Raw genomic sequence first — 15,254 nt, forward strand, 5'->3', positions numbered from 1 at the left:
ACAAAACTACTTCTCCCATTTTGACAACTATATATACTTCCTGCATAGCATTATAGCTGTTTCTTTTCTGGATTGTACTCTGTGGTGAAAATGTACAATTTACAGACTAGAATCTTAGTTTACTAAAGTTAAACGAGAATTTGGATTTTTCCCCCTTGGATTTTTATTTCAATGTTTTAAAGTATATTTTTGTTACTATGTTTACAATTTTTGCTTTTGGTCACTTTATGTTGAAAATATAAACACCTTTTCTTTTTTTCAGTATATGCTTGATAAAGAATGTATATTTTGATACTCTTCAACTATTTTTCTTTTTTTTCAAGTTTTATTTATTTATTTATTTTGAGAGAGTGAGCGTGTGAATGGGGGGAAGGGCAGAGAGACAGGAGAGAGAGAATACCAAACAGGCTCCACATTGTCAGCACAAGCCCATTGTGGGGCTTGATCTCACATTGTGAGATCAAGACCTGAGCCCAAACAAGAGTTGGATGCTTAACCGACTGAGCCTTCCAGGTACCCTCTCTGTTTTATCTTTAGCCAGAATATTACTTTGTTTTGGTTAAAACTGTTTTCTTTTGAGTTAATATTTGTGATAGCAAAAATCAGTCTGATGTAGAAAACTGAATCTTTCTCAGGGGACTGTTAAGACTGTTATAGACTGCTTTCTGGTGAGGTGCCTAGGTGCTTTCTTTTAAACCTAAGGTTTTCAGGAACATTACTGCAAATTTTGCTGTTGTTTTAGTGACTGCTGTATGTCAATTTGTTATAGAATTTAAATGTGCCTGATTCATCTCTCCCTGCCGAAAGTGAAGCAACTGGCCTTGGCTTTGTTCCTCCACCTCTTGCTCCAATCAGGGGTCCATTGTTTCCAATGGATACAAGGGGCCCCTTCATGAGAAGAGGTCCTCCTTTTCCTCCACCTCCTCCAGGGAGCATGTATGGAGCTCCCCGAGATTTTTTCCCACCAAGGGATTTCCCTGGCCCACCACATCCTCCATTTGCAGGTATGTTTTTTTTCTTTGAACTTAATATGTGTTTTATAGAGTAAATCAAAGATATAATTCTACTTCCTATTCATATACTAAGTTTTCTCACCACAAGTATACTGTTATTCTTCAAATTGGGAAGGTAGCCAACTATTAGTAGACTGTAATGAGGCTTCATCTTGATTCATCCTAATGATATGGGAATTACTCTGTGTTTCAGTAATTGGGAAAATCATTGGTCTTTTGTAGCAGTCTTACGTTAAGACCAAAATTATTTATATCTTATTTGATAGAAACTGGTTACTGCATCAATTAGTAAAAATAATTACAACATATATTTCAACATTAAAATTACTGGCTAAAGTGTTTTTAAAAGTCTTTTTCATAAGTAGTTCCTATGTAGTCCTACTTATTTAAAACCTAAAATATGTTTATCGTGTTTGGACTAATTGTTGAATTCATTGAAATTTTTTCATAGCGTCACATATAAGAAAAAAGGAATCATTTTTTTGCTTTTATATCTATACATTGCCGTTTAGAACTATAGGTTTCTGTAGAATAAATACATGGTTACCAAACACTAGGCAGAAGGTTGTTATGTGCCTGATATGGTTATTTCTCACCTTATTTCTCCTCTATTTTAAAGGTTAAGGTGAATTAAAGTGAATTTTGGGGAATTCCAAGACAGTCTTTGATATAACTAAATGTTTTAGGATAATATCCAATTAGAATTGGAAATTACTGATCTGAATTTTAAGTCTGGTGAAAATTACATTACATAAAAACTTTTAAAAGTAATGTTTATATATTTTGAAATCATTTCTGTTCTTTTCAAAAATGTTAAGATGTTAGGTTTTCATAAAATTAAAACTGTCTAAAATTAATGATATTCCCTTCAATCCTACGCAGTTGAAGAGAGAGAGTATGTTTTTTTCTCAGTGTTGTAAAAATTCATTTGTTAGCTCAAATAATTATTCTAGTGTCACTTTTTGAATATAAATATAGGTACTGTAAGTTATAAGCTAATCACTTATTAGGGCTGCGGTACAGGTGCTTAAAGTTAAAAAATGTCTTTTACCAATCTCTTTGAACAGTGAGAAATGTCTATGCACCGAGAGGTTTTCCTCATTATCTTCCCCCAAGAGCTGGATTTTTCCCCCCACCCCCACATCCAGAAAGTAGAAGTGAGTTCCCATCAGGGTTGATTCCACCTTCAAATGAGCCTACTACTGAACATCCAGAACCACAACAAGAAACTTGACAATATTTTTGATCTCTCTTCAAAAGTAATTTTGACTTCTCTCTCATTTTCAGTTTAAGTAACTGCTGTTACTTAAGTAATTATACTTTTGCTCAAATTGAAGCTTAATGGAATTTTAATTCTCAGGATAGTATTTTGTAAATAAAGATGATTTAAATATGAATCTTATGAGTAAATTATTTCCTTTTTATTTTATTCTAGATAGTATAATTATTTTAATTTGATTAATGAATTCACTATCACATAAACAATAATGGGAGTTTTATATATGTAATCTTGCAGTTGGGGATGTTTTAAACTCCAAAGACTGTGTCTTTTTGCCAAGAACTGTATTTACTATGGTTGTAGACAAATGTGAAAGTAACTTTATGCTTAATTAAATAAATTTTAATTGACTTAAAGACTTGTTTGGTATTGATAATAATAAAATCAGCTAGTTTTCCCTAAATATGACTCCCTAAGTTAGTTTTTTCACTTTTCCCAATAGCTTTGGGGCTCAAAACTAGTGCTTTATATGGGTTTTGCCCATTTGATTATCTTACCAAGAATGTGCACTCTTTCTTCGAAGTGAACATGAATGACCAAAGCAACAGGTTAATACACTTAAAAGTCAACATTGATTATATATGTATTTTAAAGTTTTATTTATTTTTGAGAGCGAGAGAGCGCGCACAAGCCGGGGAGGGACAGAGAGAGAGGGAGACACAATCCAAAGCTCCAATCCAAAGGCTCCAGGGGCTGAGCTGTCAGCGCAGAGCCCCACGTGGGGCTCGAACCCGGGAAGTGTGAAATCATGGCCTGAACTGTCGTCTGATGCTTAACCAACTGAGCCACCCAGGTGCCTCAACGTTGATTATATTTCAAAGAAAAGTGGGATATTGTTTAATGGTAAGTTTTTAGAATTTGGATCTTCACTCAGTTCACTGGGTGTTCACAGTTCACTCAGTAGCATCCTGTACAGTTTTCTTTCTGGCTTGCTTTTCTTTTAATTTGTAAGATATTTACTGTTTTTAGTGGGGAATGTTGAAATTCACTATAGGAATATTGTATTGGGACTCAGTTTAATATCTTTTCAATGTTTCCTTAACTCAGGTTTGTATTCTATTATTAGTCTTCGTGCGCATTAATATGATTATGAAAGGAAAGATAAGTATAGCTAATAAATATTACAACACTTACGTTGAGAAGCTGGTTGATTTTATTTTATTTTTTTTTAATTTTTTTTTTTCAACGTTTTTTTTTTATTTTTTATTTTTGGGACAGAGAGAGACAGAGCATGAACGGGGGAGGGGCAGAGAGAGAGGGAGACACAGAAGCGGAAACAGGCTCCAGGCTCCGAGCCATCAGCCCAGAGCCTGACGCGGGGCTCGAACTCACGGACCGCGAGATCGTGACCTGGCTGAAGTCGGACGCTTAACCGACTGTGCCACCCAGGCGCCCCTAGAAGCTGGTTGATTTTAGTTTAGTTGTTTACTTGGAAGTTTTCTTCAGTGCCAAAACACAGAAGATTAAATATTCTTTTTTTTTTTTTTTAATTTACATCCAAGTTAGTTTGCATATAGTGCAATAATGATTTCAGGAGTAGAATCCAGTGATTCATCCCCTGCGTATAACACCCAGTGCTCATCCTGACAAGTATCTTCCTTAATGCCCCTTGCCCATTTACCCATCCCCCCACCCACAATCCCTCCAGCAACCCTCTGTTCTCTATATGTAAGAGTCTCTTATGTTTTGTCCCATACTGTTTTTATATTATTTTTGCTTTTTTCCCCTTATGTTCATCTGTTTTCTAAAGATTAAATGTTCTTGAACAAAGCAATCTGTACTTGTATTGGAACCCTTCGTGCCAGCATTTCCCCAGGTGTTCTCTGGAACACTTCTTGTGAGGTATTTCTACTTCCTCTCCATTCTCACCTTCGCCTTAGGAAAAAGGGCTAAACAGAAAGGCTTCATGAAATGAATTGTTTGGATAAAGTATTATGAAGATTGAGGACTATAAGACTATCATTACACTTAGTGTTTAAAAGCCAGGTTTTAGGGGAAATAGATTACTTTTTTTTAATGCTTATTTATTATTTTTGAAAGAGAAAGCACAAGTAGGGGAGTGGCAGAGAGAGAGAGGGAGACACAGAATCTGAAGCAGGCTCTGCGCTAAGACACAGGGCTTGAACTCACGAACTGTGAGATCATACAGAGAGCCGAAGTCAGACGCTTAGCTGACTGAGCCACCCAGGTGTCTCTAGACTACTTGGAAATTTGTAAAGTCAAAGGAAAAAGAGAAACAATAGTGATGGAGAACATTCCATTCAAGTGGAACTTTTTTGTTTGCACCAGGATGGAGAACTATTTTGACTTAAGACAGAAGAGAAGAGAGAAGAGAGGGCAAATCAAACATGAGAGAGAACAGCAATAAAGTGAAGAAGCAAAATCATAGAGGAGGCAAGGAGAACAGTTGAGAGCACGGTAGAAGACAGAAAGACTTGATATGGGCTGAGTAGTTTAGAATACTTTGGGGTTCCAGAGTAAATGAACATATTTAGCTTTAAAATATTTTTTAATTAAAGAACTGTAACCAAATGGGGATAAATCAAATAATAGTATTTTAGGATGAATAGCAAGTTTTCTCCCATTTATTTCTTTTTTTTTTTTTTTTTTTTTTTTTTTTCAACGTTTTTTATTTATTTTTGGGACAGAGAGAGACAGAGCATGAACGGGGGAGGGCAGAGAGAGAGGGAGACACAGAATCGGAAACAGGCTCCAGGCTCCGAGCCATCAGCCCAGAGCCTGACGCGGGGCTCGAACTCACGGACCGCGAGATCGTGACCTGGCTGAAGTCGGACGCTTAACTGACTGCGCCACCCAGGCGCCCCTACCATTTATTTCTTTTTCCCAATTATATTTCCTAGTTAGGCTCTCTTTTAATTCTTTTTTCCTATTTAATTCTGGTGGTTTTAGAATTTTAGAAGGTATGCTTATGCCTCTGATCCTTGATTTATCAACTTGATTTATTACATTTATCAGTTCATGTATTGATTCCTTGAGATGAAAAATTAGGACTTCCCACACACTCTTGCTATTCCCATTCTCCTTTCCTCTTCATTTTTGATATTTATCCAAGTTAAAGTTGTCTGTTGTTACCTTTGTAATTTTAAATTAAACCTTTGTTAATAGTTTTTTCCTTTATTCCTCTCCCCACTTCCCCAACTCTGGTCAAAATCCTATTTTCTTTTAGCTATACATTATATTTTCAGGGTTGCTAATAATAATATGCCTACAAGCATAACCATCTTCTATACTTGGTCCATAGTTGAACTAAAATTCAAAATAAACAGCATTTACATCATTATCATTATTTAAATATTGTTCACTATCAGGCCAAATTATGTATTAAGTTTACATTTCCTTCTCTGTGAATCCCAGTATCATTTCTGGGTCACCCTTAAGAGAATATTCTTAAATATCAAGGTCAATGAGTGATTTTTTTCTTACCCCACTCTCTTTTCCTGTGTTTATCAATAATAGCCTAAAATAATGACATATTTTGGTTAACTTTATACTTGAGCCAAGTCCTCTCTCTCCCTTCTTTTTTTCTCTCCCTCATATTATTTGCCATTATCATGTGTTAATTAAAAAATTCTTCATGTCTTTTCTGTTGTGTGTTTTACTATTTGTACTTTTTATTAAAAAATTTTTTTTAAATGTTTACTTTTGAGAGAGAGAGACAGACAGACAGAACACGAGCAGAGGAAGGACAGAGAGAGAGAGGGAGACACAGAATCTGAAGCAGGATCCAGGGTCTGAGCTGTCAGCACAGAACCTGACTCAGGGCTCAAACCCATGGACCATGAGATCATGACCTGAGCCGAAGTCAGACACTTACCCTAACCAACTAAGCCACCCAGGTGCCCCTGTTTTCTTTTTAAACATTTTAGTCTTGGAGTCCTTTGTCCTCCTGTTGCAAACCAGGCTGATTTCTAGGCCTATGAACAGAGCCTGCCTTTTTGCTGATTTCTTGGAATTACTCCTCTGTTTCATAGAGCCTCTATCTTGCTGGGGTTTTTTGTTTTTGTTTTTTAAATTTAAGTGTTTTGCTAGAGTTCACTCTCAAGTTATTTCCTTAAAAAGGACATAGGGAATATGAAATCTGAATCTTCCTCATGCCTAAAATCTCAACCCTCCACTCCCTTTTTTGTTGTTTATACCGGTATAGAATTCTAAGTCAGAATTTTGAATACATTGTTCTTTTAACATCATTTTAGTACCAGTTAATATCAGTATAGTGTTCTTTTTTTTAACATCCATTGTTGCTGCCGAGAGGTCTGAAGGAAATTTGATTCTGAGGATGCCTGGGTGGTTCAGTCAGTTAAGCGTCCGACTCTTGCTTTCAGCTCAGGTTATGATCTCACAGTTTGTGAGTTTGAGGCCTGTGTCAGGCTCTGTACTGACGGCACAGAGTTTGCTTGCGATTCTGTTTCTCTCTCTCTCTCTCTCTCTCTCTGTGTCCCTTCCCTGCTTGCTCCTCTATCTCTCAAAATAAATAAAAATAAACTTAAAAATTTTTTTGATTCTGTTGTCTTTGTTGGTAACCTGATTTTTTCTTATAAAACTTTTTAGGTTTTTTTCTTTATCTTTGGTGTTTTTTTTGTTGTTGTTTATTTTTGACAGAGAGAGACCCAGCATGAGTGGGCGAGGGACAGAGAGAGAGAGAGGGAGACACAGAATCCGAAGCAGGCTCCAGGCTCTGAGCTGTCAGCACAGAACCCGGCGTGGGGCTCGAGCTCACAGACTGCGAGATCATGACCTGAGCCGAAGTCGGACACTCAACCGACTGAGCCACCCAGGCACCCCTATCTTTGGTGTTCTAAAAACCACAGATTGCATCTACATGTGAGACTTTTTTCACTCATTTCTGGCTAGTCCAGGTCCTCTGAGCAGATTCCAAGATGGAATTAGACATTGAAGAGATTTATTGAAGGAGAACACCTGTGAAGGATTAAGGGGAGATAGTGCAGAATTAGGTGGAGAGAACCTTTCAGATTGTGATTCAGATTGACATCTGTGAAGAGGAGAGGAGGGAAGGAAGGAGGGGTGTGTAGGAAGAGCCTCTGATTCTAGTGCAGCTCCAGGAGAGCCCGAGCTGGGCCCATGGCAATCCCCAGGACAAAGATTGCCTGGTTAGAGGAGTCCCTCACTGGGAAGGAATGGCTCTGCTCTAGGACCCTTGCATGTTCTGTTCCTGGGTGGGAGCACCCCTAGAGAGAACCCGATCTTGGTGTGAATGCTGAAGGTGCAGCAGCTAGAGGCCGGCAGCTGACGGTACTTGCAGCAGTTTCTCTCTTGAAGGCGGGATATGACTGGTGTACTCCTGGCTGCCACATTGTGTTAGGCACTTAAACTATGAAGATGTGTGTCCCAAAACTCTGGGATTTTTTTTTTTTTTTTTTTAACGTTTATTTATTTTTGAGACCGAGACAGAGCATGAACGGGGGAGGGTCAGAGAGAGAGGGAGACACAGAATTGGAAGCAGGCTCCAGGCTCTGAGCCATCAGCATAGAGCCCGACGCGGGGCTCGAACTCACGGACCTTGAGATCACAACCTGAGCCGAAGTCGGCTGCTTAACTGACTGAGCCACCCAGGCGCCCTGGGATGATTTTTTTTTTTTTTTTTTTGGTAAGTTCCTTTTTTACTTTTTCTCTCAAATTTTTCATCTCTTTCCCTACCCCCCTCTCTCTTTTTTTTTCCCGGAAAATTTTCTCAAGTATATTTTCCAATCTTTCACATAAAAGTTTTTGTTTTCAGCAATCATTACTCTTTGAGAACATTTTAAATTCTATTTTCTACTTTTTTCATAGATCCTGTCCTTTTTGTGAAGATCTAATCTTTTGAGTTTCTCTGTTGTAAATTAGAGGTTTCTTAAAAGTGTTTTTCTGATTTATTTCTTTTCTCTAGGGTTAATAATTCTTATTTATCTTGGGCTTTTTCTCCTTATATACTTGGTTAGCCTTGAGTTTGAAGACGAACTGGTTGGCTGATGCTAGCTTATACATAACTCTTACTGTGCAACAAAGGATAGTTTTCTTGTTTGGTTTCTTCCTGGGAGATCTTTGTGTGTGTTGGGACAGGTGGTGGGAGATGGAGGGTGGGGGTGGAGACAGAATCTGTGACTGACAGGCTTTTCCTTAGGATGACTGATAGGGAGCTGGCTAATTGGGTGTAGGTCCTCCAGATAACAGAATTAGAAGGGCTTCCTTCATCTAGGATACCTCCATTCACTCTAGAAGTTTTGCTTGTTCCAAATGGCTTAATTTCTTTAGGGAGTATCTCTCTAGTATTTTAGCTGGAGACCAGTCCTGGCTCACTGCCTTGTGCTTGGGGTTGTGCAGGGAAATGGTAGTACCAACTTTTAGGTGATCTTTGTTCAGATCTTCAGGTAATCTCCCTATTTTCACACTCATACCCCAGTTGTGTACACAGTATACTAACTGGCTCTGAGCCCATCTTCAGACTCTATCAGGCATACTGACTCTCAGCCCCTGATAACAGATTCTAGGCTGTAGCTTTCTTGACCTATTTTATCCCCCAACCTAATCCCATCTGTTCTTTTGTCCCCCAGAAAATTTTGAAACATCATTTGTTGGTGACCTCTTTTATTCTTTTCATCTTTATGGGGGTCTATTTCTCTTGGCTCTTCTTTGTGTTTATTTCAGTGGGGCCTTGAAGGGCAGGTGGTGTAAATGGACGTGCTTAGTCTGTTACCTTGAAGCTTAAGTTTTCTATTGTTGCTGTTGTCACCATCTGCAAGGATAGTTAAAGGAGTAGGTCAGAGTTCAAGATAGTGGACTGAGTATTCGTTATTTTGGACTGATAGGCAGTAAGCTTGGACATTTCAGGAAAGAATACCTTTTGGTCCTGTTTGGATAACTTTTTCTTCCACTTTGACGTTCTGATTTTTTTCAGTGGAAAATTTCAGTAGAAAATTCAGTAGAATACATGGTCCTATAAGAAAAGTTAAAATGGTCAAAAGCACAAGAAAGTCCAAGGTCACCACCCACCAAAGCAAAACCACTTTTTGCATTTATGTTGTACTTCCTTCAGTCTTTTTACCCTTCACATATCTTTTGTATTATTGTAATTATGTGTGTCTATAACTTTATATTCTTAACTGTAATCTAATATAAATAATTTTTATTAGTCTTTGTAAAATAATTTTTAATGGTTGTTTTACTTTCCTTTTTGTGAATATAGTTTACTTGACTATTCTTTTCTTGTTGAACGCTTAATCTGTTTTTTTTTTTTTTTTAGAATTTTTAAAGAATTAAATAATGAAAGTTTAATATCTTTCTGCATAATATCTTTACCCCACTAGATTTAGGATAATTTTTTAGGGATATATTCCTAAAATATATTCTGGGGCCAGAATTTGGGACTGGGGACAGAGGATTGTTAAGAGGAAAGGAGATCACATTCTTTGGAACCAGGTTAGTTGAAAAAAAAAAAAGTTTTTTCTTTTTAAAGCCAGACAGTTTGTAGACATGATTAAGATGATACAAATTATTTTGTGAGTATACTTGATGATTTTTATTCTGCTTCAGGTGTGGTTCAGGGTTTACTATGAATCTATTTAAAAAAGCATCTAGCCTTATAACCTTTGCAAACTAAGCTTTCTATTTTTTTTTTTTTTCCCAAGTAGCAGCTACTTGGACAATTTGATATAAGTGCTACAAAAGAGATGGTGTGTTTTTTGGTGGAATACGGGAGCTCTCTGATAACTGTCTGTAAAGAACAGTTAAGCTTACTACATTGTATTATGTTTCTTGCTTGTAAGACAAATGCAACTGAAACGAGTTTGAGAAAAATCAATGGAATAAATGCTGGTTTGTGTAACTGAGAATTTCACAGTTATATCCAGTGGCTTAAATTATGTCATCAAAATGTGGTCTTTCTCTTCTAATCTCTTAGCTCCACTTTTCTCTGTTAGTTTTATTCCCAGAGATATTATCTGCCCATGTAGTTGCAGCATCTTTAGATTTATATGGATGCAATAGTTAGTGTTTAAAATCCCAGGAAGAGAGATAGCCTTTATTTTGAAATTTCCAGCAGAGTTCCTGGAGATGGCTCTTACTTTTCTGCCTTGGAGTAAAGTTTCATTTCCAAACCAGCGTTTTGTGGTTGGAGGATGGGATCAGGAGCTCTCTCCTTTTGTTGGACAGGATAATCCCAGTCTGCATTACATGGAATAAATTTTCTGTTAGAAGAAGGGTTCTGTATGGATTGCTGGGCAGGCAGAAACAATAGGGTCTATTACACACAGGAACAATCTTGCACCTCTTTTCTAGAAAGCTGTTTTTTTTTTTTTAAGGTTTCCAACTTGATGTATACTACTCACCTTTGTGTGGAAAATGTAAAAAAAATATTGGTGCAGGATAGGTGTGAAGTATTTTCAGAGCTCAGGAATTGTTTTGGTAGTACCTATGTCAAGGATGCATGAATTTTAAGTTAACGGAGCATAGTATGTATCTAGCACAATAGTATGATGTGGTTTCTAGAACAAATTGAGGATTTAAAACTTTTTTTAATGTTTATTTATTTTGAGGAAGAGAGAGAGAGGGGCAGAGAGAGAGGCAGAGAGAGAGAGAGAGAGGGAGAGAGAGAATCCTAAGCAGGCTCCATGCTGTCAGTGCAGAGCCTGATGGGGGGCTTAAACTCCTGAACCATGAGATCATGACCTGTCAGATGCTTAACTGACTGAGCCACCCAGGCGCCCTTGTGTGAGAACTCTTAAGTTCTACTCTTTTAGTAAATTTCTTTTTTTTTGTTATCTAAATATTTTATTTTATTTTATTTTTTTCAATATATGAAATTTATTGTCAAAATGGTTTCCATAATACACCCAGTGCTCATCCCAAAAGGTGTACTCCCCAGTACCCATCACCCTCCCTCCCTTCCCTCCCACCCCCCATCAACCCTCAGTTTGTTCTCAGTTTTTAAGAGTCTCTCATGCTTTGGCTCTCTCCCACTCTAACCTCTTTTTTTTTTTTTTCCTTCCCCTCCCCCATGGGTTTCTGTCAAGTTTCTCAGGATCCACATAAGAGTGAAAACATATGGTATCTGTCTTTCTCTGTATGGCTTATTTCACTTAGCATCACACTCTCTAGTTCCATCCACATTGCTACAAAGGGCCATATTTCGTTCTTTCTCATTGCCCTGTAGTACTCCGTTGTGTATATAAACCACAATTTATCCATTCATCAGTTGATGGACATTTAGGCTCTTTCCATAATTTGGCTATTGTTGAGAGTGCTGCTATAAACATTGGGGTACAAGTGCCCCTATGCATCAGTACTCCTGTATCCCTTGGGTAAATTCCTAGCAGTGCTATTGCTGGGTCATAGGGTAGGTCTATTTTTAATTTTCTGAGGAACCTCCACACTGTTTTCCAGAGTGGCTGCACCAATTTGCATTCCCACCAACAGTGCAAGAGGGTTCCCGTTTCTCCACATCCTTTCCAGCATCTATAGTCTCCTGATTTGTTCATTTTGGCCACTCTGACTGGCGTGAGGTGATATCTGAGTGTGGTTTTGATTTGTATTTCCCTGATGAGGAGCGACGTTGAACATCTTTTCATGTGCCTGTTGGCCATCCGGATGTCTTCTTTAGAGAAGTGTCTATTCATGTTTTCTGCCCATTTCTTCACTGGGTTATTTGTTTTTCGGGTGTGGAGTTTGATGAGCTCTTTATAGATTTTGGATACTAGCCCTTTGTCCGATATGTCATTTGCAAATATCTTTTCCCATTCCGTTGGTTGCCTTTAGTTTTGTTGGTTGTTTCCTTTGCTGTGCAGAAGCTTTTTATCTTCATAAGGTCCCAGTAATTCACTTTTGCTTTTAATTCCCTTGCCTTTGGGGATGTGTCGAGTAAGAGATTGCTACGGCTGAGGTCAGAGAGGTCTTTTCCTGCTTTCTCCTCTAGGGTTTTGATGGTTTCCTGTCTCACATTCAGGTCCTTTATCCATTTTGAGTTTATTTTTGTGAATGGAGTGAGAAAGTGGTCTAGTTTCATCCTTCTGCATGTTGCTGTCCAGTTCTCCCAGCACCATTTGTTAAAGAGACTGTCTTTTTTCCATTGGATGTTCTTTCCTGCTTTGTCAAAGATGAGTTGGCCATACGTTTGTGGGTCTAGTTCTGGGGTTTCTATTCTATTCCATTGGTCTATGTGTCTGTTTTTGTGCCAATACCATGCTGTCTTGATGATGACAGCTTTGTAGTAGAGGCGAAAGTCTGGGATTGTGATGCCTCCTGCTTTGGTCTTCTTCTTCAAAATTACTTTGGCTATTCGGGGCCTTTTGTAGTAAATTTCACTTATAAAATACAGTATTATGAACTCTGTTCACCATGTTGTGCCTTAAGTCATCTTATAACTAAAAGTTTATACCCTTTAAACAGCCTCTTCCTATTTTCCCAACCCCCAACCCCTGACAGTGATCATTCTACTCTCTGTTTCTGTTTTCCCACTTATCTCAATTAGCATAATGCCCTCCAGGTTCATCCAAGTTGTTGCAAATGGAAAGATTTCCTTTTTTAGAGCTGAAAAATATTCCATTGTATATATGCCACAATTTATTCATCTATCAATGAACACTTAGTTTCCACATTATAGTGTCTTGGCTATTGTAAATAATGCTCTGCAATGAACATTGGAATGCAAGTATCTCTTGAAGCTACTGATTTCATTTCCTTTAGGTATATACCCTTAAGTGGGATTGCTAGATCATATAGTAGTTTTGCTTTTAATTTTTTGAGGAACTTCCATGTTATTTTTCCATAGTAGCCATACCAGTTTACATTCCCACCAACGTGTACAAGGTTCCCTATTATCTATATCTTCACCAGCATTTGTTATCTCTTGTCTTTTTTGATAATAGATAACAGGTGGTATCATTGCAGTTTTGATTTGCATTTCCATGATGATTAGTGATGTGGTATATGTTTTTATATACTTGTTGGTCATTGGTATGTCTTCTTTGGAAAAAATGTCTGTTCCGATTCTCTGCCCATTTCTTTCTTTTTTTTTTTTTTTTTTGTAACGTTTATTTATTTTTGAGACAGAGAGAGAGCATGAACGGGGGAGGGGCAGAGAGAGAGGGAGAAACAGAATCGGAAGCGGGCTCCAGGCTCTGATGAGCCATCAGCCCAGAGCCTGACACGGGGCTTGAACTCATGAACCGCAAGATTGTGACCTGAGCTGAAGTCAGATGCTTAACCGACTGAGCCACCTAGTCGCCCCTCTCTGCCCATTTCTTAATTGGGTTATTTGTTTTTTTTGCTGTTGAGCTGTATGAGTTCCTTGTATATTTTGGATATTAACCCCTTTTTAGATACATGGTTTACAACTATTTTCTTTAATTCCGTAAGTTGCCTTTTCATTTTGTTGATGGGTTCCTTGCTATACATAAGCTATTTAGTTTGATGTAGTTCCACTTGTTTATTTTTACTTTTATTGCTTTTGCTTTGGTGTCAGATCTAAAATACTGCATGACCAGTGTCAAGGAGCTTACCCCCAACTATGTTTTCTTCTCGGAGTTTTATGATTTCAGGTTTATGTGCAAGTTGTTAATCCATTTTGAGTTGATTTTTATATATGGTATTAGATAGAGGTCCAGTTTTACTTGTTTGCATGTGAGTATCCGGTTTTCCAGGTAATATTTATTGACGAGACTGCCTTTTCCCCATTGTATTTTCTTGGTGCCTTTGTGGAAACTTAATTGACCATATATGGATGTGTTTATTTCCGGGTTCTCTATTTTGTTACTTTGGAATATGTGTTTGTTTGTATGCCAAAACTTTACTGATTGTTTATTACAGCTTGGTAATATAGTTTGAAGTCAGGAAGTGTGATGCCTCCAGGTTTGTTCTTTCTCAAGATTCCTTTGGCCATTTGGAGTCTTTTGTGGTTTCATAGGAATTTTAGGATTTATTTTTTTCTATTTCTATGGAAAATGCCATTGGAATTTGAATAGGAATTGCATTGAATCTATAGATCACTTTGGGTTGTATGGACAGTGTAACAACATTAATCTAAAAACATTAGTCTGAAAAATTTAGATCTGTTAATTTGATGACCCTTTGGATTGTAAGATGTCAAAATAGTCTGTTGATTTTACTAATTTAGTAGAAAACATGTTCAAGTCAGTTAACAGACCATATTTTGGTCCTTTACAAACATTATCTTAGCTATGTTTGTATATTCTCTCTCTCTATTTTTTATATAAATATACACAATATATAAAGAATATATAATTTTGGTCCCTTATAAACATTATATTAACTGTGTTTATATATTCAATATATATATTGGATAAAATATTTAATATATTGAATAATATATATATTCATTCCCAAGTAACTAGAGTTCTTAGCTTCCAGAAATAATTACAGTTACAAGGTAGTGATAGATTTTATCCTACTTGTCTCTTGCTAGTAGGTAGGCTAACCATATATTAATTGTATAATGTTTCTTATTGAAAATAAGAGTAAAAGAAAATTATACACATAGATTCTATAGTTTACATTTTCACATTCTATTCTTTGCATTTTCAGATCTTTTCACACATACACACCACACTTCATATGTGCTAGACATAAATTCATGTACCTCCTGCATGAATTATTCTGTTGCTTTGTGAGTCACTAGAATTGGTGAATACGCACACACATGCTGAAATACACCAAAGGGGTTAACACAGTTCAGGAAATACAGCAACAATACTGGGCATGGAGAATATGGAGCTTCAAAAAATGTAATATCTATGTTTTTGAAAAACTAAGTTGAAAAACTGTGTTGTCTGCCAAATAACAGTATGGTTATATTATTTAAGAGTGTTAGAATAGAAGTTGTATAATATAGGGGGTTCTATTTGGGTTCAAATATTGCTCTACCATCGACTAGTTTTATGACCTTGGACAAGATTCTTAACCTTTTTGTGCCTCCATTTACTCATATGTGAAAT

The 15,254-nt window shown here is 37.1% G+C and overlaps 2 protein-coding genes across 7 annotated transcripts in view; one reads left to right on the top strand and one right to left on the bottom strand.

Annotated features, from left to right (window-relative positions):
• The window catches only part of LOC122222486 (melanoma inhibitory activity protein 2-like), an 84,318-nt gene extending 81,670 nt beyond the window's left edge, over positions 1 to 2,648 (top strand). For all 5 annotated transcript variants that reach the window (XM_042943039.1, XM_042943042.1, XM_042943040.1 and 2 more), the window contains 2 exons: positions 770 to 1,004; positions 2,081 to 2,648. In XM_042943039.1, coding sequence (XP_042798973.1) covers positions 770 to 1,004; positions 2,081 to 2,247 — 402 coding nt within the window. In that variant the 3' untranslated portion in view covers positions 2,248 to 2,648. The remainder of the gene's footprint in view (positions 1 to 769; positions 1,005 to 2,080) is intronic.
• Positions 2,649 to 8,759: 6,111 nt separating this feature from the next.
• FBXO33 (F-box protein 33) overlaps positions 8,760 to 15,254 on the bottom strand; it is a 44,636-nt gene continuing 38,141 nt past the window's right edge. The window contains exons 5-6 of one of the 2 annotated variants that reach the window (XR_006203783.1): positions 9,149 to 9,244; positions 8,760 to 9,043 (exon numbers count right to left, since the gene is read on the bottom strand). Coding sequence is in view for 1 of the 2 variants with exons in the window: in XM_042943046.1 (XP_042798980.1) it covers positions 9,227 to 9,244 (18 nt within the window). In the remaining variant the exon portion in view is untranslated. The other variant, XM_042943046.1, reaches the window with a different exon arrangement.

The sequence above is a fragment of the Panthera leo genome, chromosome B3 (assembly GCF_018350215.1).
Source record: "Panthera leo isolate Ple1 chromosome B3, P.leo_Ple1_pat1.1, whole genome shotgun sequence".
In the NCBI taxonomy this organism is placed as follows: domain Eukaryota; kingdom Metazoa; phylum Chordata; class Mammalia; order Carnivora; family Felidae; genus Panthera; species Panthera leo.